The sequence below is a fragment of the Phyllobates terribilis genome, unplaced genomic scaffold, assembly GCF_046119375.1.
Source record: "Phyllobates terribilis strain yellow unplaced genomic scaffold, ASM4611937v1 Scaffold_3__8_contigs__length_932513732, whole genome shotgun sequence".
Lineage (NCBI taxonomy): Eukaryota > Metazoa > Chordata > Amphibia > Anura > Dendrobatidae > Phyllobates > Phyllobates terribilis.
This window is the reverse complement of record NW_027362763.1, coordinates 402,493,728-402,516,811: the sequence shown is the minus strand read 5'-3', so window position 1 is coordinate 402,516,811 and position 23,084 is coordinate 402,493,728. Positions and strand designations below refer to the sequence as shown.

The 23,084-nt window shown below is 47.0% G+C and overlaps 1 protein-coding gene across 1 annotated transcript in view; it reads right to left on the bottom strand.

Annotated features, from left to right (window-relative positions):
• LOC141259484 (CD109 antigen-like) overlaps positions 1 to 23,084 on the bottom strand; it is a 329,051-nt gene that overhangs the window by 142,228 nt on the left and 163,739 nt on the right. Inside the window, exons 11-13 of the mRNA XM_073675569.1 lie at positions 21,665 to 21,892; positions 19,860 to 19,961; positions 19,499 to 19,561 (exon numbers count right to left, since the gene is read on the bottom strand). Coding sequence (XP_073531670.1) covers positions 19,499 to 19,561; positions 19,860 to 19,961; positions 21,665 to 21,892 — 393 coding nt within the window. The remainder of the gene's footprint in view (positions 1 to 19,498; positions 19,562 to 19,859; positions 19,962 to 21,664; positions 21,893 to 23,084) is intronic.

Here is a 23,084-nt window from a genome sequence, read left to right as displayed (position 1 = left end):
AGCAACGCCCTGGAGCTTAGCTTCACCTGTGGAGAGCTGAACCAACTCTGCTGCATTACCAACAGCTCCAGAGGACCTGCTCCGCAGCGGCGGCTCCATATAGCCGCATACTACAGGTGGCGTCATGAACATTAAACATAAAAACTATAATCCTTTTCTTTAAAACCCCTTTTATTGACCGCCCTGGGTCACGGACCGGGTCACCGCCACTGTGACATCTCTCCTAGCAATGACAGGCCCGGCTACCGAGTACCCCACGGCCCAGGGGGCGCGTCACTTGCATGAGCCACTTGGTAGGCAGCATATAAAGTACTAGAACAGTTAACTAGCCTTCAATTGTGGGCTTTCCTCCAGCACAAACTTGCGATTACACAGGACTGTCTTTTGAAGCTTTATGTCCCACATGCCCTGATAACTGCAATCTGTTCAGATGACGGTCTATTGCATGACTGAAATGTCACACAGTGATCAGTGGATTGCATAATTTAATTATAATAAATTTTTCAATATTTGCATCTTTGAGTGCCGGGTTCTTTATAATTACTATGTGGAATGGACTCCTACCTGTGCACCAACCCCACGGAGTGCCATGCATCTATCTACTGTAATTTTATGATTTAACCAGCCATCATGTGCTTTTAACAGCTGCAGGTGGAGCGAAGCTCGCCCATTTCTGTTAAATGGTTAAATGCCGCTGTCAATTTGTTACAGTAGCATTTAATACATGCCGGCTGGGAGGTATGTCATTTCACTCAAACATCGGCGCGCCTGTGACGTCATTGCAGGGAACCTATGGGTTGCCATGACAGCCAGGGGACTGCTGATGCCCCCCATGTCTGTCTGTAAAATACTCCTGTGAAAGCCAGCGTTTAGCCGGCAATCATAGGAGATTGTGAATTTAGCTGTGCATAGCAATGTATAGCAGAAATGACTATTAAATAAAGTCGAAAGTAAAAAAAAGTTTTGAAAAAAAAAAAAGTTCAATCACCCCCAAAAAAATAAAAAATACTCATATTTGGTATCGCTGCAAATCTATCAAGATATAAAATAAATGCATTTGATTGGTAAACGCTGTAATGAGAAAAAAAAAAATACCAGAAATAAATTTTCAAATTATCGTATCTACCCCAAAATGGTATTAGTAAAAATGTCAGCTCCGAGTGCAAAAAATAAACCCTCACACAGTCCCATATCCAAAAAATGTAAAAGCATTACAGGTCTCAGAAAATGGCGACACAAGCAAACTTTCTTTTTTACAAATTTCCAATTTTTTTCCCCCACTTAAAAAAAAACTAAACATGTTTGGTATCTGTGTAATCATACTGACCTGGAGAATCATACTTGTAAGTCAGTTTTACCGTATAGTGAACATGGTAAATAAAAAACCCAAATTGTGAAATTGCACTTTTTTTTGCAATTCCAACATACTTTTTTCCTGCTTTCTAGTGCATTACATGATAAAATGAATGGTGACGTTAAAAAGTACAACTCATCCTGCAAAAACAAGCTCTCACTCAGCTATGTGTATGGAAAAATAAAAAAAATAAAAAAGTTATGGCTCTTGGAAGAAGGGGAGAAAAAAATGGAAAATCTCTAGGTTGTGGAGGGGTTAATTGTCATGGCCAACAGAGCCTGCAGCTAAATCATTGACAGAAAATTGCAAATTATTCCGGAGGCTGTCTGTGCACCGCAAACAGTGTTCTTTAACATTATTGTCTCAAATTGAATACAGCTATTTCAGACTTAGCCCTCATACTGTATGTGGCAAATATACAAACGTATATGTTATATAGTAACTAGAGATGAGTGAATCTATTCTAAATGAATCTAAGCACTTTAGAATTTACCAAAATTTGTGGATTCATGTGAATCTGACATGTAAGTGTTACTCTTTAAGTGAACCCATCAAAATGGTGGCTGGAATGGAGTAAAAAAAAAATAAATAAATGCTTCTAAACATCTTTCCTCTGCCCTCCCAATACCAATATGTCTGTCTCAGCTCTCTTCCCCGTCCTCTGCATAGCTCTATCTAGCCTCTTATTTGATTCAATATCTGATGTCTGACATCTTCATATCGCACCAGGGTTCCAGTGCAGAGTAGATTTGTAACATCACAATTCCCCTCGTAACGTCATCCATCATGATGTGCGTTGCTTGAGGAACTGACTATACCTGGGGTGATGCATAACGTGTCGTCAGAGCCCTACTCAGCGCTGGAAGTCCCAATGAAGAATGAAGATGCCAAATGTTGCATGCCAAAGGAAGAATAGGTCAGACGGAGCTTTACGTAGGACCATACAGAGGGACTACAGTAGTAGTGGATGAGCAGTGGGGTGAGTATTTTTTCCCACTCTAAATTTATTATGCTCTGTTGTCTGGATTTGATTTACATCTAATAACTTTGTGTAACGGGGCCGGGTGGTGGAACCTCTGTGCCTTGGAACAAGGAGGGACCCCGAGGGGCAGGTGTTATTCTGGGGACGACCTTGTAATAGAGCAGGTGGCTCCCACGGGTCAGGTAGCTGGGACTGACCGGAGTAGCGGGTGGACACAACAAGTAGGTAGCAGTCTCTGGGTGAGTAGGCGGGTGGTCACGGGAAGTGACGGAAGAGGAGGTAAGAGTCTCTTGGCTGGCAGGCAGGTGGTCATGGCAAGTGACGGCTGAGCGGGTAAGAGTCTCTTGGCTGGCAGGCAGATGGTCATGGGAAGTGACGGCAGAACGGGTAAGAGTCTCTTGGCAGGCAGGCAGGTGGTCACGGGAAGTGACGGCAGAGCAGGTAAGAGTCTCTTGGCTGGCAGGCAGGTGGTCACGGCAAGTGACGGCGGAGCCTCCAGGTAGGCTAGCAGGTGGGTAGCAGGTGAGCGCTCCCAGGTGAGCGGGCTAGCAGGTACGGCAGGTTGCAGGCAGGTAACTGGCAGGTGCTTCCTGGTCCGCAGGTGGACTTGCCCATAGACAGACTGGCGGATGCAGGAGACAGACTGTCGGGCTGAAGAGAAGACAAGCAGGCAGACAGGACTGGTAGTCAGGCTGGCAACGGAACCTGAGGGCTGAAGCAGAGGTGAGTATGCTTTGCAACAACTTTGCTCGGGCACCTCCATTTTGGAGGAGGTTCCTTATATATGGGAAGTCCTCCGGCTATTGGCCGGGGACTCCTTAGGACGGCGCGCGCGGTCCCTTTAAGAGAGGGGGGTGTGCGTGCGCCCTAAGCACAGTGCCCGGAAAGGAGCGCGCGCCGGCAGCAGCGAGGGAAGGAGCGCTGGAGGATGCCATGAGCTGAACAGGAAGGTGAGAGGGATGGCGTCTCTGCCTAGCAAGAGGCAGAGATGCCGATGCTACACTACCCCCCCTTTAGGCCCCCCCTTTTATAGGCCAGAGAGAAAATTCTCAAGGAGAAGCGGAGCGTTGATGTTCTCCCTGGGTTCCCAAGTTCTTTCCTCAGGACCAAACCCCTTCCAATCCACCAGAAAAAAAGGTTCTCCTTCTTACCCTCTTGGTGGCCAGGATACTCTCCACTTCAAAGACGTTCTCAGCAGAAACCAGAGTAGGAGGAGTACCTGAATTGTCGGAAAAAGTGTTAAGGACAACGGGTTTGAGGAGGGATACGTGGAAGGAGTTGGGAATGCGTAGGGTGGCCGGGAGTTTTAATTTGTAGGCCACTGGGTTAATTTGCCTGAGGACTTCGAAGGGTCCAATGAATCGAGGACCCAACTTGTAGGAGGGTACTTTGAGCCGCACATGTTTGGAAGAGAGCCAAACCTTGTCTCCTGGACGGAATTGAGGCGGATCCAGACGTCTCTTATCAGCATATCTCTTCATCCGCTCGGAGGACAGAAGAAGAGCGGATCTGGTACTCTCCCAAATAGTAGAAAATTCGCTGACAAGAGACTGCGCGGCAGGGTTGGCCACAGAAGCGGAGACAGGAACTGGAATCCGGGGATGTTGGCCACCGACTATAAAGAACGGGGACTTGGAAGAGGATTCGCTCTCATGGTTATTATAAGAGAATTCGGCCCATGGTAGGAGATCCACCCAATCCGAATGGTGGGCATTAACGAAGTGCTGGAGGTAGCTGGTCAGGATCTGATTGATCCGCTCCACTTGACCATTGGACTGTCGGTGGTAAGTGGAGGAGAAATCCAGGGTGACGTCTAGCAGCTTACATGTGGCTCTCCAGAAGCGTGAGGTGAACTGAACCCCACGATCCGACACGATGTGGAGGGGTAGGCCATGGAGACAGAAGATGTGGCGGATAAAGTCTTTAGCCAGCTCGGGTGCAGATGGGAGACCAGGCAGGGGAATGAAGTGGGCCATTTTAGAAAAGCGGTCAGCAACCACCCAAATGACTGTACAACCGGCCGAAACAGGAAGATCGGTGAAAAAGTCCATTGCAATGTGCTGCCATGGAGCAGCAGGTACTGGAAGGGGCAGGAGATGGCCAGCTGGTAGATGTCTGGGAACTTTGTTACGGGCACAGGATGAACAGGCCGCGACAAAGTCTACAACGTCCTTACGCAGGGTAGGCCACCAGTAATGCCGGGTAATGAGCTGGAAGGTCTTCTTTTGGCCAGCATGGCCAGCTAGTTTAGAAGAATGTCCCCAGTGAAGCACCCTCTCCCGATCTGGTACTGCTACAAACGTCTTACAGGGTGGAAGACGAGTCAGATCCAAGGGGGCCACATTCATCACCTTGGAGGGGTCAATGATGTGCGTAGGCTCCTCCTCTTGATCGGAGGACAGGAAGGACTGGGACAAGGCATGAGCTTTGACATTCTTGTCCGCCGGGCGGAAATGAAGTATGAAGTCGAAGCCGTCAAAAAACAACGACCACCGGGCCCGGCGAGGATTAATTCTCTGGGCATTTTGGAGATCTGCCAGGTTTTTGTGATTCGTGTAGATGATCACCGGGTAAAGAGCCCCTTCAAACAGATAGCGCCACTCCCCCAGTGCCAATTTGACGGCTAGCAATTCACGGTCTCCTATGGAGTAGTTGCGCTCAGACGAGGAGAAGATTTTGGAGAAGAAGCCGCAGGTTACCATTCTCCCGGTAGAAGATTTTTGGGTGAATACCGCTCCGGAGGAGGAGGAGGCATCAACCTCCAGGTAGAATTGTTTATTGCAGTCCGGACGGTGCAGGATGTGGGCAGAGGCGAAGGCTCTCTTTAAGGAAAGGAAGGCCTCCTCGGCTTCAGGCGACCATACCTTGGGATTTGCCCCCTTACGGGTAAGCGCAGATATGGGAGCAGTCCGGGACGAGAAGTGTGGGATGAAAAGACGATAGTAATTGGCGAAGCCCAGGAATCGCTGTATCGCCTTCAATCCCTCTGGACGGGGCCATTTTAGGACAGTAGAGAGCTTCTCGGGATCCATTTGCAGACCTGTCTGGGAGATAACATAGCCCAAGAATGGAAGGGAGGTCTGGTCGAAGAGGCACTTCTCGTATTTGGCATAGAGGTGGTTCTGCCGAAGCCTAAGCAGGACCTGACGAACATCCCTCCGGTGTGTGGGGAGATCCGGAGAGAAGACCAAGATATCGTCCAGGTATACCACTACGCAGGAGTACAGGAGGTCACGGAAGATGTCGTTGATAGTGTTGAGCCACCCCCGTAGTGTTCGAGTTCGGTTCGGTTCGTCGAACACCCGTGTGTTCGCCGAACTGTTCGTCGAACTGTTCATCGAACACCTTCGAACACCGTTAAAACCAATGGCAGGCAAACAAAAACACATAGAAACACATAGAAAACACCTTCAAAGGTGTCCAAAAGCTGACAAACTGCTCAGAAGACATAACTAACACATGGAAAAGTGACAAGTACATATAGTCATGCGAAAATAAAAGAGGTGGAGGAGTAAAAGGAGGGGGAGACACAGATATAGGCATGTCATGCCCTTCTAAAATCCAAAAAGTGAGAAGCCGACAAGGCCAGTCCGCTCCTGCCCGTGCCACCTCCGTGTCGCTGGGTTTGTGCCAGAGCCGCGGTGAACCCTGACGGCCAGCCCCCCTCTCCCAATACTGGTGCCTGTCCGCTGGTGGGTCGAGCGAGCCCCCCTGTGGTGGAGGCAGCTCTAAGCTTTTTAATTTAAATTGTCTCTCTAATTTGAATGAATACACTTTAAATCCATTTACAAGGATCTATTGCAGGGCAAGTCTCATGCCAGCAGCCGCGGTAATTCCAGCTCCAGTAGCGTCCACTAAAGCTGCTGCAGTTAAAAAGCTTTTATAAGGATCGAGCTCGGCTGTCCACCGCAAGGCATCCTACTGCCAGTCCCAGCCCCTATGCCTTGGGGTGCCTCCTGATGCTCTTCACTAAGTATCCCATGGTCCCGAAGCATTTCCTTTGAAAAAATTAAGTGTCTAAACTACAGGTGGTGCAGCTTGCTTAACAGCCGGGATAATCCGCTGACTAGCAGACACTGCTACTAGGCACAAAGTATTTCCTGGGCTAGATGCAGTTAAAAATTTGTAATTAGATACTCTCGTTGGATGCTGAGAAAGCATTCCATAGAGTCTCCTGGCACGCCATATATGATTCTCTTAAAAAGCTTGGGGTAGGGGTCTAGGGGACCCTTTTATAGCCAAAATCACGGCCCTGTATCGCAATACGTCACCTAGGCTGAAGATAAATGGAACTGTAGCACCCTGAGGGCTCGGTTGCTACAGACGTATTGCACCTCACCCAGAGGTGTGATATCTCACTCTCAGGTAAGGATGGAGTGTGGATCAGGACCCGACACCTGCATGCATTACACCACATTGCCGTGGGGCAGGGCGACCAATATGCCCCTGAGATGGGCACGACAGTCCCTGTCCCTGGCTGGTGTGGGGGGAGGGAACACTGAGGAAGGGAAACCCTGTAGTGCAGGAGCAGGGAGGAAGCAGTTCCTGGGTGCATTGAGAAGGGAGTATAAAAGGTGGGCACCATCTTAGTTCAGTGCAGAGAAGTCTGAGCAGAAGTGGCAGGGAGCAGGGGCTCTGCATGAGCTCTGCTCCGGAGGCGGGCCTAGTAACAGAGGCCAAGGCCTGGAAGAGGGAGAAGGAAGGAAGAGGAGCAGAGAAGGCTCCAGGAACGAGGAATGAAGGGATCCCAGGGGTGCGGACGGGCGAGTCGCCACCGCACGCCCGAATCCACCTGCGTGGAGGCATCAGGCCAAAGGGGGAGACCGGTCCCCGAACTAGTGGAGGCAGGAAACGACCCTCAGCTAGAAACCGGAGGCTCTGACATTTTATGTGGCGCGGCCCCTCGCTACACCCGCTAGGAAGGCACCACATAGGGTCAGGGAAACTGGCGCCAAGTTTACCAAGAGGAGGCCCGAGGCAGCCGGACAGAAGTGTTGGCAAGAAAGGCCAGACAAAGGACACACAAAGGGGGTCCTGTGAAGTGCTCCAAAGTTATCTGGGAGTTGTCTGAGCCCCTCACCTGGTGAGCACAGTACGACGTGGGCAGCCGTTACCTGCAGACGTGGTCTGGATAATAAGAACTGTGAGTAAAGGCCCTGAACTGCATCACTGACTCCGTGTCGTTACTGCTGCTGCCCTGCACCATCACCCCCATCCTCCGCATACACTGCCCTGAGGCTATACTCCTCCCGTGGGGAGTTATGCTACACTCTGCTGCACCCACAACACCAGCCTCAGCGGTCTGCCCTGTAGCGGCGGTTCACTCTGACCGCAATCCACGGGTGGCGTAGTCGGACATTTAAACATCAAAACCACATAAATAGTTCCGCCACTGGTTTGACCGCCCTGAGCCACGGAACCGGGTCGCCGCCACGAAGACTACAACCACCAGCATCCACCAAAAAGGGTCCGGCTCCGGGTGTCCCAAGGCCCAGGGGGTGCGTCAGAACATTTTCATCACCTTTCACAATCACCAATGGGACAAGGCAGTGATGTCCTCTGTCCCCTCTCTTATACATCCTAGTGACGGAGCACCTGCTCTCATCAATTCGCCATAACCCCAATATTAGGTGGATTGAGGTGGGAGGCACCGAGTACAAGTGCTCTCTATTTGCTGATGATGTCCTAGTATATATCACTCAATCACATATATCCATCCATGCTGTTATGGCTGAAATAGATCACTTTGTTACATGGTAAAATTTTAAAATCAATGCAGCGAAGTCTGAGGCCCTCGATGTCTCCCTCCCCAAATCCATATAGGATTCCATCCAGTCCAACTTTCCCTTTGCCTGGCCCTCACAGGGTATCAAATACTTAGGAATTCCTATTCATAGAGACCTCTCCCATCTATGTTATCTTAATTTTGGGCCCTTTATTGAACAACTCCATACAGACCACGGTTGGCAAGTTAGAACTGTAAGATTCACTACGTGAACCACTGGTGTTTTGTGGAAAAGCACATGTACACTGCGTTCCAAATTATTATGCAAAAAGTGTTTAGGAGTGATAAGGGAAGAATTTGTTTGTTTGTCAGTTAAACTCATTGATGGTGATGTGTGTCAGGGCTCTTTCTATCACTGTAAGCAATTGCAGACACCAGTGCTAATTAGTTTGGCAGGTGTGTCCAATGAAAGGCAAGACTACTTAAGAAGGCTCTCTCACATTATTAAGCAGCCTACATTTTCTGCCAAAATGGGAAAGAAAAAGGATGTGTCGGCTGCTGAGAAGCAACAAATTGTGGAGTGTTTAGGTCAAGGCATGACTACAATCAACATTGTGCGATGATCAGGATGAAGTGTCTTGGCAATCAAGAAGTATGTAGCTGATTCACAGTACACACGTGTGCGTGCTGATAAGGGCAAATTGAGGACTCTTTCCTACAGGCAATTACGTCAGGTTGAAAGAGCAGCGGCAAAAAAGCCTTGTCATAGCAGCAGACAAGTTTTTAAAGCTGCTTGTGCCTCCAACGTCCCCCGAACAACAAGATGCAGGGTCCTTCAGAGGTTTGCAGCTGTGCATGCGCCATCCTGTCGACCTCCTCTATTCACTTCACACAAGCAGAAACGGCTCCAGTGGGCCAAACATTACATGAAGACTGATTTCAAAACTGTTTTGTTCACGGATGAGTGCCGTGCAGCGCTCGATGGTCCAGATGGATGGAGTGGAGGATGGCTGGTTGATGGACACCCCACGCAAACACGGCTACAGCGCCAACAAGGAGGAGGTGGAGTAATGTTTTGGGCTGGAATCATGGGGAGAGAGATTGTCGGCCCCTTTAGGATCCCTGAAGGCGCTAAAGATGAACTCCATAATGTATGTGGATTTTCTCAAACAGCACTTCCTGCCATGGTTCAAGAAGAAGAACCGTGTATTTCACAGCAAGATCATTTTTCTGCATGATAATGCACCATCTCATGCTGCACATAAAACATCTGCATCTCTGGCTGATATGGGCATAAAAGGGGACAAACTTATGGTGTGACCCCCATGCTCCCCTGACCTCTACCCCATTCAGAACCTTTGGAGCATCATTAAAAGGAGTGTCTATGATGGCGGGAGGCAGTTCACATCTAAGCAACAGCTCTGGGAGGGTATTCTGTCCTCATGCAAAACAATTGAAGCAGAAACCATCCAAAACCTGACAAATTCAATGGACGAGAGAGTTCAGAAGCTCCTTTCGAACAAGGGGTCCTATGTGAAAATGTAACATCACCTAGAATAAAGTTTTGAGTTGAAAACTGTTTGATTTCAGTTTCTAACAACCTGCTAATGCTTATAATTTCAAAAATGACCATTTTTTTGGTCTTTATTAAAATGAAAAGGTTGATCGAAAAGTTTGGGGGATCTAAGAGTGTGGCAACCCAGTAGTCATGATTACTTCGAATTCTGACAATATGAGGGTCATGCTGCAGGTAGTGCAGCAAGAAGGCACTTATGTGTCTTGCGCATCTCGGAGCCCCAAAATTATTTTCCGGGCTAGATGCAGCTAAAAATTATTTTAAATTTTAAATCTGGTGAAGCTTTAGTATAGATGGCCTAATAGGATCAGTGCTGCACACTGCTACAAAGCCCAAATTATTTTCCAGTCAAGATACAGATAAACATGATTAGTAATTTGAAAGCTTAAAACGGTTGGTAGGGTGATTTTAACCAATCATCAAGCTTTTACTCTCCCCAGGATGACACAGGGGTAGAAAAGTCGTTTCGGATCCATGATTTGTTCATCTTTATGAACGTGAGTCTGTCTACATTATCAGTGGAGAGCCGCGTGCGCTTATCTGTCAGCACACCACCAGCAGCGCTGAACACACGTTCAGACAGAACGCTGGCTGCGGGCCATGACAAGATCTCCAAGGCGTAAGTGGCTAGCTCCGGCCATTTATCCAGATTGGAAGCCCAAAAAGAGCAAGGGTCCAGTGACACAGTCGTGGCTTCAATGTTTACTTGGAGATACTCCTGTACCATCGTCTCTAGGCGTTGACTATGTGTCAGACTTCTTGTCTCCTGTGGCCTTGCAAAGGATGGGCTAAAAAAGTGGTGAAATGATTCCGCAAAATTGATGTTACCAGCAGATACTGTGGTTCTGTTACGGTTTGAGTGCTGAACACTTGACGGTCCCACGGTTGGCAAGTTGGAACTGTGAGATTCACTACGTGCACCACTGGTATTTTGTGGAAAAGCACATGTAAGATTCTGCAACAGTCTCTTCTGATACTCCTGCATGCGTGCATCCCTTTCTATGGCAGGAATAATTTCTGCAAATTTACTTTTGTACCGGGGATCTAACAGTGTGGCAACCCAGTAGTCAGGATTATTTCTAATTCTCACAATTCGAGGGTCATGTTGCAGGTAGTGCAGCAAGAAGGCACTCATGTGTGTTGCGCATCCAGGAGCACCAAGTCCCTGTTGTGTTGGTGGCGAGGTAACAATCATGCTTCCTTCCTCTGTCCTCTCCCCCCAACCTCGCACAACAGAAATGTGATCAAGGTCTCCCTCATCTGATGAGTCTTCCATCAGTTCGTCCTCCACTTCTTCCTGGGCTCCTGCACCTTCCTCACTAGTTTGGCTGCTACCATGCGCCCTGGTAAAACCATCTCCCCCACCCTCACATGCCTGCCGCCTTGGTGCTGCCGACCGTCGGGACCTTGCAGATGTTAGCCCTTCCGCATACAACTCCTCCTCCTCTACTTCCTCCACCTCCTCTTGTGCCACCACCTGACTCCGAATTCTGTTTAACATGTGCTCCAGCATGTAAATCACCGGAATAGTCATGCTGATAATGGCATCGTCAGCACTAAACATCTTCGTCGCCATTTCAAAACTGTGCAGAAGGGTGCATAGGTCCCTGATCTGAGACCACTCCTCCAGCGTGATTTGCCCCACCTCTGAATCTCGTTGGCCCAGGCTATACGTCAGAACGTATTGCACCAGGGCTTGTCGGTGCTGCCACAGTCGCTGCAACATGTGCAGAGTTGAATTCCACCGGGTAGGCACATCGCATTTTAGCCGGTGAAGTGGCAGGCCCAACGACTTCTGTAGAGATGTAAGTCGCTGAGCTGCGGGATGCGAACGGCGGAAGTGAGCACACAGCGACCGTGCCCTCTGCAGAAGGCCATCTAGTCTGGGATAGTGGGCTAAAAATTGCTGGACAACCAGGTTCAACACGTGAGCCATACAAGGCACGTGTGTGACATTGCCCCGGCGAAGGGCCGCACCCAGGTTTGCAGCATTGTCGCACACAGCCTTCCCTGGTTTCAGGTCCAGTGGAGACAACCATTCATGAAATTGGTTCTCCAGAGCTGACCACAACTCCTCAGCTGTGTGACTCACATTTCCCAGACATTTCAATGTAAAAACCGCCTGATGACGTTGAGCCCTACTGCCAGCATAGTAAGAAGGTGTGCAGGATCCCTTCTGCGCAGTTAGAAAGCTTGTGGCATGACCAGACAGGCTTTGGGTGCAGGTGGAAGACCGAGAGGAGGTTGAGGAGGCAGAAGCAGTGGAGGAACTTTGACATAAAGAGGATTGACGCACAACTCGTGGGGAAGGCAAGACTTGGACAGCAGCCCCTTGTCCTGCTGTCACCATAGTTACCCAGTGCCCAGTCAGCGACATGTAACGCCCCTGTCCATGCCTACTCGTCCAAGTGTCTGTGGTGAAATGCACCCTGTCACACACAGAGTTTCTCAAAGAAGCGGTGATGTTATGTGCGACATGCTGGTGGAGCGCAGGCACACCTTTCTTTGAGAAGTAGTGCCGACTGGGCATCTGGTACTGGGGCACTGCGACGGACATAAGGTCTCGAAAATCCTCTGTGTCCACCAGGCGGAAAGGCAGCATTTCTGTAGCCAAGAGCTTGCAGATGGTGAAATTCAACCTCTTAGCTTTCTCATGGCTAGGAGGAAATGGTCTTTTACTTGTCCACATCTGAGGGACCGAGGGCTGGCTATTGTGCTTAGACGGGGTTGATAAGGGTGTCCCCGGCAAACTGCCGGTCTGTGAGGAAGATGCAGGCGGACAGGTTAGGTTGCCTTGATCCAAAGGTGGTGCTATCGATGTCGGACAGCGCTCAACACCAGCTGGTGTTACCACCTCCAAAGAAAATGATGACCTGCCAATCACGCTGGCTGTTGCGGGTAAAGAGGTGGCAGGTCTGCGCCCCAAAACAGGTGTGACTGCTGTCCCCCCAGTCACAGAGGATGAAGAGGCCGCGGATGCACAAGATATGGCAGACGGTGGTTGGCCCGGCCGGCTAGGTCGCATTGTAGCACACAGAGCTTCCCACTGCAACTTATGCTTCATGTCCATGTGCCGGTTCATGCATGAAGTACTCAAACTATGTATTTTTTGGCCTCTACTTAGCTTTTGCTGACAAATGTTACAGATAACACGAGTTGGGTCATCTTTATCGATCTGAAAAAATGCCCAGGCTATGCAAGGCTTAGCACCCATGCGACCTGAAGAGCCACCACGACTTGTGGTGAGAGGCAGAGTTGTGTTTGAGGATGCAGTTGTTGACGTGCTTCCAGTACTACGTCTCTGTCCAGGAAGGCGCAACCTGACCTCGTCATCACTAGCATCTTCCTCCACCTCCTCTGCTGACCTCATCTCTTGGCTGACTGTGGGTTGACAGTAAGTGGGATCTCCGACCTCATCATCATCACCCTGTGCGTTATCACACCCGTCGTCCTCAGAGCCAACCTGTTCCTGCCCTGACAAAAAACTAAAGTTGTCGCTCCAATCAGGTATTTGAGTCTTATCATCGTCTTCCTCATTGTCTCCACCAACAGGAGTTACAGTTTGGGAATGAGGGTCTACATTATGGTCAGAACCTTCTGCGTCTGGTCCTGGATCCGACTCATAAAGATTCTGGGCATCAGTGCAGATTATTTCCTCGTCTGGATTCACAGAAGCGCTGGAGTCGACCTCTGATTCCCAGGCTATAGTATGAGTAAACAGCTCTGCAGACTCAACCATCTGTTCTACCTCATACTCAGACGGGCAGCTGGAGATTTGGGAGCTGTGAGGAAGCAAGTGCGATTTGGGTGACACCTTTGAGGACTGGAGTATTTGTGATGTTGAAGTTGATGTGGAGGAGAGCCCACTTAAAGGAGCACTTGATATCCGTTGAAGCACCTGCTGTTTTTGTGCCTCATCTGGAATTTGTAGCGATTGGCGTGGCCGTAAGAAAGGGATCTTATCACATTGTCCGCTAAAAGAAGTAGACATTTTAGTTTGGCTGGAAGATGGTCTTTCTTCTGCAGATGTTACTGTTGCTTTAACACCTACCCCACGGACACAACCTTTTTTCCCCTTCCCAACACGCCTATTCCCCTTTCCACCAGCAGCAGGCCTTTTTCCACTCATTTTGGTGGTTAACTAATTCACAACTCTGGAGTTGTTTGCACAAAAAAACAATGGATGGTAACCGAGCAGAGCTGAGTGGCCAAACTGTGGTATTAGGCCAAAACTATTGGCTGGGTTAGATGCAGAAAAAAATTATTTTGAATTTGCAACCTGATGGAGGTCAGTATAGATGGATTAATAGAACAAGACCCACACACAGCTAGAAGCCCAATATTTTTTCAGAGGTAGATGCAGGAAAAAAATATATTCAGTTTGCAACCTGATGGAGGTCAGTATAGATGGACTAATACAACAAGTCCCACACACAGCTAGAAGCCCAAATATTTTTTCAGAGGTACTATAGATGCAGATAAAAATTAGTTTTAATTTGCAACCTGATGGAGGTCAGTATAGATGGACTAATAGAGAAAGTCCGACACACTACTAGAAGGCCAAATATTTTTTCAGAGGTAGATGCAGGAAAAAATATATTCAGTTTGCAACCTGATGGAGGTCAGTATAGATGGACTAATAGAGAAAGTCCGACACACTACTAGAAGGCCAAATATTTTTTCAGAGCTAGATGCAGAAAAAAATTATATTCAGTTTGCAACCTGATGGAGGTCAGTATAGATGGATTAATAGAACAAGACCCACACACAGCTAGAAGCCCAATATTTTTTCAGAGGTAGATGCAGAAAAAAATATATTCAGTTTGCAACCTGATGGAGGTCAGTATAGATGGACTAATACAACAAGTCCCACACACAGCTAGAAGCCCAATATTTTTTCAGAGGTAGATGCAGAAAAAAATATATTCAGTTTGCAACCTGATGGAGGTCAGTATAGATGGACTAATACAACAAGTCCCACACACAGCTAGAAGCCCAAATATTTTTTCAGAGGTACTGTAGATGCAGATAAAAATTAGTTTTAATTTGCAACCTGATGGAGGTCAGTATAGATGGACTAATAGAGAAAGTCCGACACACTGCTAGAAGGCCAAATATTTTTTCAGAGCTAGATGCAGAAAAAAATTATATTCAGTTTGCAACCTGATGGAGGTCAGTATAGATGGATTAATAGAACAAGACCCACACACAGCTAGAAGCCCAATATTTTTTCAGAGGTAGATGCAGGAAAAAAATATATTCAGTTTGCAACCTGATGGAGGTCAGTATAGATGGACTAATACAACAAGTCCCACACACAGCTAGAAGCCCAAATATTTTTTCAGAGGTACACCGCCCAAAACAGCTCGAATTTGAGATTGGCGAACAGTTCGAGTAGAACAACGCTCATCTCTAGTCGTTGACCAGCTCTTGAAAGACAGTGGGGGCATTACAGAGACCGAAGGGCATCACAAGGTACTCAGTGACTGTCCCGGGTATTGAATGCTGTCTTCCACTCGTCTCCTTGACGGATACAGACCAGGTTATATGCTCCTCGTAGATCCAGCTTGGAGAAGATCCTGGCGCCCTTGAGACGGTCAAACAACTCGGAGATGAGCGGCAGGGGGTATTTGTTTTTTACAGTGATTAGATTGAGTCCTCTGTAGTCAATACAAGGACGTAGCGAGCCGTCTTTCTTTTTGACAAAGAAGAATCCGGCTCCAGCCGGGTAGGTAGATTTTCGGATAAATCCCCTAGCCAGATTTACTTCAATGTATTCAGACATGGCCCGGGTTTCGGCCGCAGACAACGGGTAGATACGCCCACGGGGAGTAGTGGCGCCAGGTACCAGGTCGATCGGGCAGTCATATGGCCTATGGGGTGGCAACGTCTCTGCTTCCTTTCTACCGAAGACGTCCGCATAGGGCCAGTATGGAGCCGGGAGACTGGGTAGATTAGCTGGAGTAGGCGGAGGGCGAGCTGGGTGGACCGGAACCAGGCAGGTCTTATGGCAGTCTGGACCCCACCGGAGTACTTCACAACATACTTAAACAACATGTATGTAAGTACATGGATAAAAATGAAGTGATTAAACAGAGTCAGCATGGGTTTGTAACTAACAAGTCATGTCAGACTAACTTAATTTCCTTCTATGACAGAATCACTGACTGGGCGGATCAGGGAAATGCTGTAGATATAGTATATCTTGACTTCAGCAAAGCATTTGACAGAGTATCTCACACCATCCTTATTGAAAAAATGACCAAGTATGCAATGGACCAGGCAACTGTTAGGTGGATTCATAACTGGCTTAGTGATCGGACTCAAAGGGTGGTTGTAAATGGCTTCACATCCAGCTGGATGAATGTCTCAAGTGGGGTACCACAGGGCTCTGTCCTGGGACCTGTATTGTTCAACATCTTTATCAATGATTTAGATGAAGGAATTGAGGGTAAACTGATTAAATTTGCTGATGACACAAAGCTAGGAGGGATAGCTAATACTAGAGTAGAGAGAGAGAGGATTCAAAAAGACCTAAATAAACTGGAGCAGTGGGCAGCAACCAACAGAATGGTTTTTAACAGGGAAAATGCAAAGTACTACATCTGGGCAATAAAAATGAAAAAAGCATATACAGAATGGGAGGAATAGAGCTAAGCAACAGTACATGTGAAAAAGACTTAGGTATACTAATAGATCATAGACTGAACATGAGTCAACAGTGTGATGCAGCAGCAAAAAAGGCAAATACAATTCTGGGATGTATTAACAGAAGCATACAGTCTAGATCATGTGAAGTCATTATCGGTCTTTACTCCTCTTTGGTCAGACCTCATCTGGAATACTGTGTACAGTTTTGGGCACCACATTTTAAAAAAGACATAGACAAACTGGAGCAAGTTCAGAGAAGAGCGACCAGAATGGTGACTGGTCTGCAATCCATGTCCTATGAGGAACGGTTGCAGGATTTGGAAATGTTTAGCTTGTAAAAAAGAAGACTGAGAGGAGACTTAATAGCTGTCTACAAATATGTCAAGGGCTGTCACATTGTAGAAGGATCATCTTTATTCTCATTTGCACAAGGAAAGACTAGAAGCAATAGGATGAAACTAAATGGGAGGAGACACAGATTAGATATTAGAAAAAACTTTTTGACAGTTAGGGTGATTAATGAGTGGAACAGGCTGCCACGAGAGGTGGTGAGTTCCCCTTCAATGGACGTCTTCAAACAGAGGCTGGACAGACATCTGTCTGAGATGATTTAGTGAATCCTGCTTTGAGCAGGGGGTTGGATCAGATGACCCAGGAGGTCCCTTCCAACTCTACCATTCTATGATTCTATGATTCTATGATCGCCAGTTCAATACGGGTTCATGTGTCTGGAGCCAAGGTAGACCTAGCAACAGGGAGTGAGAGAGTCCGGATAGCACATGGAAGGAGATCTTCTCTGAGTGCAGCATTCCCACCTGCAGAGTTAAGGGTTCAGTGACGAGCAGGAGGGGCACTGGAAGGAGTCTACCATCCACGGAGGCAACTGACAAAGGTTCAGTGAGAGGCTTGGTGGGAATACGGTATCTCTCTACCAAGGACTGGGAGATGAGGCTCCCAGCAGCTCCAGAGTCCAGGTGGGCGATCTCAAAGTGCCGATCCTCTCCCCAGGAGAAAGAGACAGACAAAGTCAGGGAGGGAGAAGACTTACTTTTGTCTAGGACGACCTCTCCGAGCGAACCTAGACACTGGCGTTTCCCGGCCTCTCCGGGCAGGAACGGATCAGGTGCTCCTTGCTGCCACAATAGAAACAGCTCCCCTCGACCTGGCGTGACTCCTGGCGGGATTTAACCAACTTGGTCTGGTCAACCTGCATGGGCTCGGGTGAGTGCGCCCGGGGAGTGACTGAAGAAGAGACAGGTCTCTGGAAGTTAGGAGCCAGGCGGTGAAACCTTCTCTCACGGGTGGTTTCCTTGGTACGTTCCTGGAACCGGATGTCAATCCGGGTAGCAAGTGACACCAGGTCGTCCAGGGTGGTAGGGATGTCCCGACCGGCAAGTTCATCTTTAATCCGACCGGAAAGACCCTCCCAGAAGATGGACAGCAGGGCCTCGTTATCCCAGGCAAGCTCAGAAGCGAGGGTAGGGAACCGTATGGCATATTGGCCTACGGTGAGACTCCCTTGGCGGAGACGTAGCAGAGAGGAGGCTGATGAGGTCTTTCGTCCCGGTTAATCGAAGACTTTCCGGAAAGCAGTGAGGAAAGCTGACAAGTTGGATACCAGGGGATCCCCTCTCCGACAGGGGATTTAGCCAAGCCAGTGCTTCCCCAGTGAGATGGGACATGATGAAGGCCACTTTGGCCCGGTCGGTGGTAAAGTGATGTGACAAGAGTTCAAAGTGCAGGGTGCACTGGTTAATGAAGCCTCGAGTCAAGGCGAGATCTCCACCAAAACGAGGCGGTGCAGAGAGCCGGGGACCCGGACCGGGTACCATGGCATTGATGGGTAGCAGAGCTGCTGGGGCGTAAGTCGTACGACTGGAGGCAGGTCCAGGTGGAGCAGTCAGTGTGTCCAGGCGGGAGTTGACATTACGCAGGTGGTTCAGGATGGATTCCTGTTGGGATCTCTGACGGGAGACTTCGTGGAACCGGTCAGAGAGCAAGGGGGCTTGGGTGCCACCGGGTTCCATGGCCCGAGTAAACTGTAACGGGGCCGGGTGGTGGAACCTCTGTGCCTTGGAACAAGGAGGGACCCCGAGGGGCAGGTGTTATTCTGGGGACGACCTTGTAATAGAGCAGGTGGCTCCCACGGGTCAGGTAGCTGGGACTGACCGGAGTAGCGGGTGGACACAACAGGTAGGTAGCAGTCTCTGGGTGAGTGGCGGGTGGTCACGGGAAGTGACGGAAGAGCAAGTAAGAGTCTCTTGGCTGGCAGGCAGGTGGTCACGGCAAGTGACGGCTGAGCGGGTAAGAGTCTCTTGGATGGCAGGCAGGCGGTCACGGCAAGTGACGGCTGAGCGGGTAAGAGTCTCTTGGCTAGCAGGCAGATGGTCACGGGAAGTGACGGCAGAGCATGTAAGAGTCTCTTGGCTGGCAGGCAGGTGGTCACGGCAAGTGACGGCTGAGCGGGTAAGAGTCTCTTGGCTGGCAGGCAGGTGGTCACGGCAAGTGACGGCGGAGCCTCCAGGTAGGCTAGCAGGCGGGTAGCAGGTGAGCGCTCCCAGGTGAGTGGGCTAGCAGGTACGGCAGGTAGCAGGCAGGTAACTGGCAGGTGCTTCCTGGTCCGCAGGTGGACTTGCCCATAGACAGACTGGCGGATGCAGGAGACAGACTGTCGGGCTGAAGAGAAGACAAGCAGGCAGACAGGACTGGTAGTCAGGCTGGCAACGGGACCTGAGGGCTGAAGCAGAGGTGAGTATGCTTTGCAGCAACTTTGCTCGGGCACCTCCATTTTGGAGGAGGTGCCTTATATATGGGAAGTCCTCCGGCTATTGGCCGGGGACTCCTTAGGACGGCGCGCGGTCCCTTTAAGAGAGGAGGAGCGCGCGCGCCCTAAGCACAGTGCCCGGGAAGGAGCGCGCGCCGGCAGCAGCGAGGGAAGGAGCGCTGGAGGACGCCGTGCGCTGAACAGGAAGGTGAGAGGGACGGCGTCTCTGCCTGGCAGGAGGCAGAGACTCTGATATTACACTTTGGTGCATATCAAATTAATTGACCAAATGCAATGTGAATTTCCAGATTCAAATTTCAGCAAATGTGATAATCACTAATAGTAGAATCAAAGGAGTTTATTCTGTGAGGTGAAGGAAATAAAATACCCTGTAAGTCTAGATATTTATAAAGTTTAGCAATTTGATTAAATAGATAAGAAATTACCAAATATTTTAATGAATCTAGTTGTGTGTTGCTCTTTACTTCAATAGTAAATGGAACTCCAACCTGCAAAACACCCAAAAATGTGTCATTAGATAAAAGCCTTCATCCAGTATGGTCAATTCAGTGTTTATGTCAACAATATTTTTTTGTAAATGAATATGTAATAAATAGCAAAAAGATGATACATTAATTAGGTACATTACTGTGTTCTATTATATAAATAAGTGACAAAAACTATAAAGCTAATAAATCAGTAATTAGAATAATACTACTTTAGCAATATATTACATTAATTATCCTGTAATGAAATTTGTACATACTGTACATTGTATACTTTGGTGAAACAAAATGTACACTTTACCTTTACATTATGGTTTGTATTTTGCATGTGAAGATACATTTTGTTTGGTGAGTTATATACATCATCAACATCTAAAGAATTCCCACTATCCTGAAACTCTGCCTGCAAAACAGAATTGAAAGTAAAGAACTGAATAAAACTAGAAAAAAATATGAATTGCATAAAACTCTAAATGAGAAATATGTAAAAAACACTTAGCAATGAATACACGTTTTAAGGCTATTGTTTTATTATCTAAGTCAATGACTTTTCGCACATGAACTTTTTTGGTTTTCCTGTAAATAGGGTACCTAATATCAGCTGCTAATTGGCATCAATAATGTCAATACATTTTTGAAACTGGGAACCAGGCAGTTGCCACTAGAACCAAATCAGTTGACATAATCATATTATCATATTATTTTAAGGAGTTGTTCATTACTTGATAACAACTTCTGAATTCCAAGTGCATCATAAAAAATGCTATACTTACCTCCCTGACTGGAGTCTCTCTGCTGATCTCAGCATTGTGTCCCCTACCGGTAACATTGTAACGTTCACAGTTCTGCTAGGCGGAAGAAACACTCTTCTTCCATTTGTACCAAACAATGAAGGCTGCAGCTGATTGCAGGCAATAAAGATGAGGGAATCTTTTGAAGTTCAAATGTATCATCTTCTCAGAATTTTTCCATGGAGCTCAATTTGTGTCAAATCCATTTGCTGCAAATCAATACCCAAACCCTTCAATTCCCCTTAATAGACTTGCACAACACTCAGATCTCCTAAGACTGTATTCAACTCCTTTCGAGCTTTCAAGGGACTCTGTCAGCACAGAAGGACTTTTCAAACCTAGTGCAGGTGTTCAGTGCATCATGGTGTGGCCAGTCATTTATATGCATCTTCCCGCCTGCTTGTTTTTCCATCTATCTCCGCTCTTCTTTGGCTTTATGAAGCCAGAGCTGGGACAGAAGAGGGAGACTAACGGAAAACAAGCAGGTGGGAAGGTGTAGTTAAATGTTTGGCCCTGCCCTGATGCAAAGAGCGCCTGTACTTGGTTTGAACAGTCTTTCTGTGTTCAGTCTATCTCTATGGCTAAGCTGTGAGATGGGACATCCTCTTTCTATCCAGATTAATCACAAAATGACTTTTGGTCTTATACAAGCTATGACAGTATATCCTCATTAGCTGTGCTATACCATGTGATATCTGCAAGACATCATGGGGAAGCCCACCAGGCAGAACTCAAAGTCATATGATCCTTCTCTGACTGATGTAATATTCTTCTGCAAAGGGCAAAAAAGCAGCTTCCATTTAAGGTGATTTGTGCAAATTGACTCTCAAATTGTTCAAATTTACAGGCAATGGATTCATAATAATTCAGCACAAACTTGATTTGTATCAAATTGATTTGCTTATCGTTAGTGGACAGTAATTGGCGGCAGTATCGTTTATGTCAGGTGACACGGCTCTGTGATCAGAGGAGCGATGCCAGTCTGGAAGAGAACTATTGCACTTTTTTGATTTTATGATGCACTTTAGGGTGAATCAGAAGGCGATTGTCAGTAATGGACAACCTCTTGAATCTAAACACCGAAGCAGCAGAAAAAAAAACTGTGGCAGCAATTCCTTCCTTTACCCTCTCATTTTCTTTGATCATAAGGGGGCAATAATTCCTGCTGAAAATAAATTAACCAGCGGACTGTTCACATAAAACGGTGCATGTAAAAGATAATCCTCATATATTCATGAAACTCTCACCACCCTTTAGTTGAATAATTTACTTATTTTCCAATATACATTACATAATTATGAGAAAGGATACCCACCTTGATCTTTAAATGTACAGTGTCAGAATACAAAGGTATTTCAATTTTAATGTCATTATTTTCAGGAATGAAATAAGTTAAAAATTGCTGTAATTCTATATTCTCTTCCTCTGATCCTTTAATCACTGCATCTGTTAAAAACATTTTAGATTGGGTAACTGTCACAGAAACTTCATTCCTCCTTTCTTCAGTAGTCAGATTTCTTCCATCATATCTTCGAATCTTAAGCTAAAATAACCAGTTAAGAGTAATATAAAAACACGGATTAGTAAAATAAAGATTATTTTAAATCTTGGAACACTTTTTACAAGCTAAAAAAATATTGTTAAATGCTGCGTTAGAGAAAACGTGAGCTTTTATATTTTCAGTACAGTTTAGAAAAAAAAACTGGTCTATGTCCATCGACCAAAAATGTCCCACGTGATTGTTAGAGCTTAAGACATGATGGGTTCATTAGTTAACCAATGCATTGTTTGACCTCATGCAGTAATATACAGTTGTGGCCAAAAGTTTAGATTGACACAAATTTGTTTTTTTACCCAGTTTGCTCCTTAAGTGTTTTCAGATCTTTAATCAGATGTTTCTATGGTTACTGAAATACAATTCTAAGCATTTCTTAAGCTTTTAAACTTTCATTGACAAAAACATCATATTTATGCAAAGTTTCAATCTTTACAGTGTTGATCCTTATTTTTTTAAGACTTCTACAATTTGTCCTTGCACCAAGTACTGACTGATGGCAACCCATTCCTACCTAATCCGTGCTCAGAGTTTATTACAATTTTTATACTTTTTGTTTGTCCATCTGGTTTTTGAGATTTAAACCACAGATTCTCATTGAGTTTACTGGCCATGGACCCAACCTTTCTGTGTTTTGTTCACGAAGAAGCTTAGTTATCACTTTTGCCTTGTGACATAGTGCGGAGACATGCTGTAAAAAGAATTGTACATCACTAAACTGCTCCTGATCTTTGAGAGAAGTTGCATCTTGAAGGATGTCTACATACCATTCTTTATTCATGGCAGCATTCTTAGGAAAAATTGAAATTGAGCCCACTCTGCTGGATGAAAGTCAACCCCACACATGAATAGTTTCAGGATACTTTGTGGTTGGCATGACACAGGACTCATGGTAGTGCTCCGATTTTCTGCTCTGAACAATCATACTTCCAGATGTCCCAAACAGTCTGAAGGGGCTTAATCAGAAAAAATAACTTTACAGTCATCAGCAGTGCAAACCCTGCAGTATGTCAATTTCTCTTTGATGTTTTTCTCGGAGAGAAGAAGGTTTTTTGCTGCCCTTCTTGACACCAGACCGGCCTCCAAAAGCCTTCACCTCATTGTATCTGCAAATGAACTGACACTTGCCTGCTGCCATTCCTAAGCAAGCTCTGCATTGAAATTGAACTGATCTTGTAGT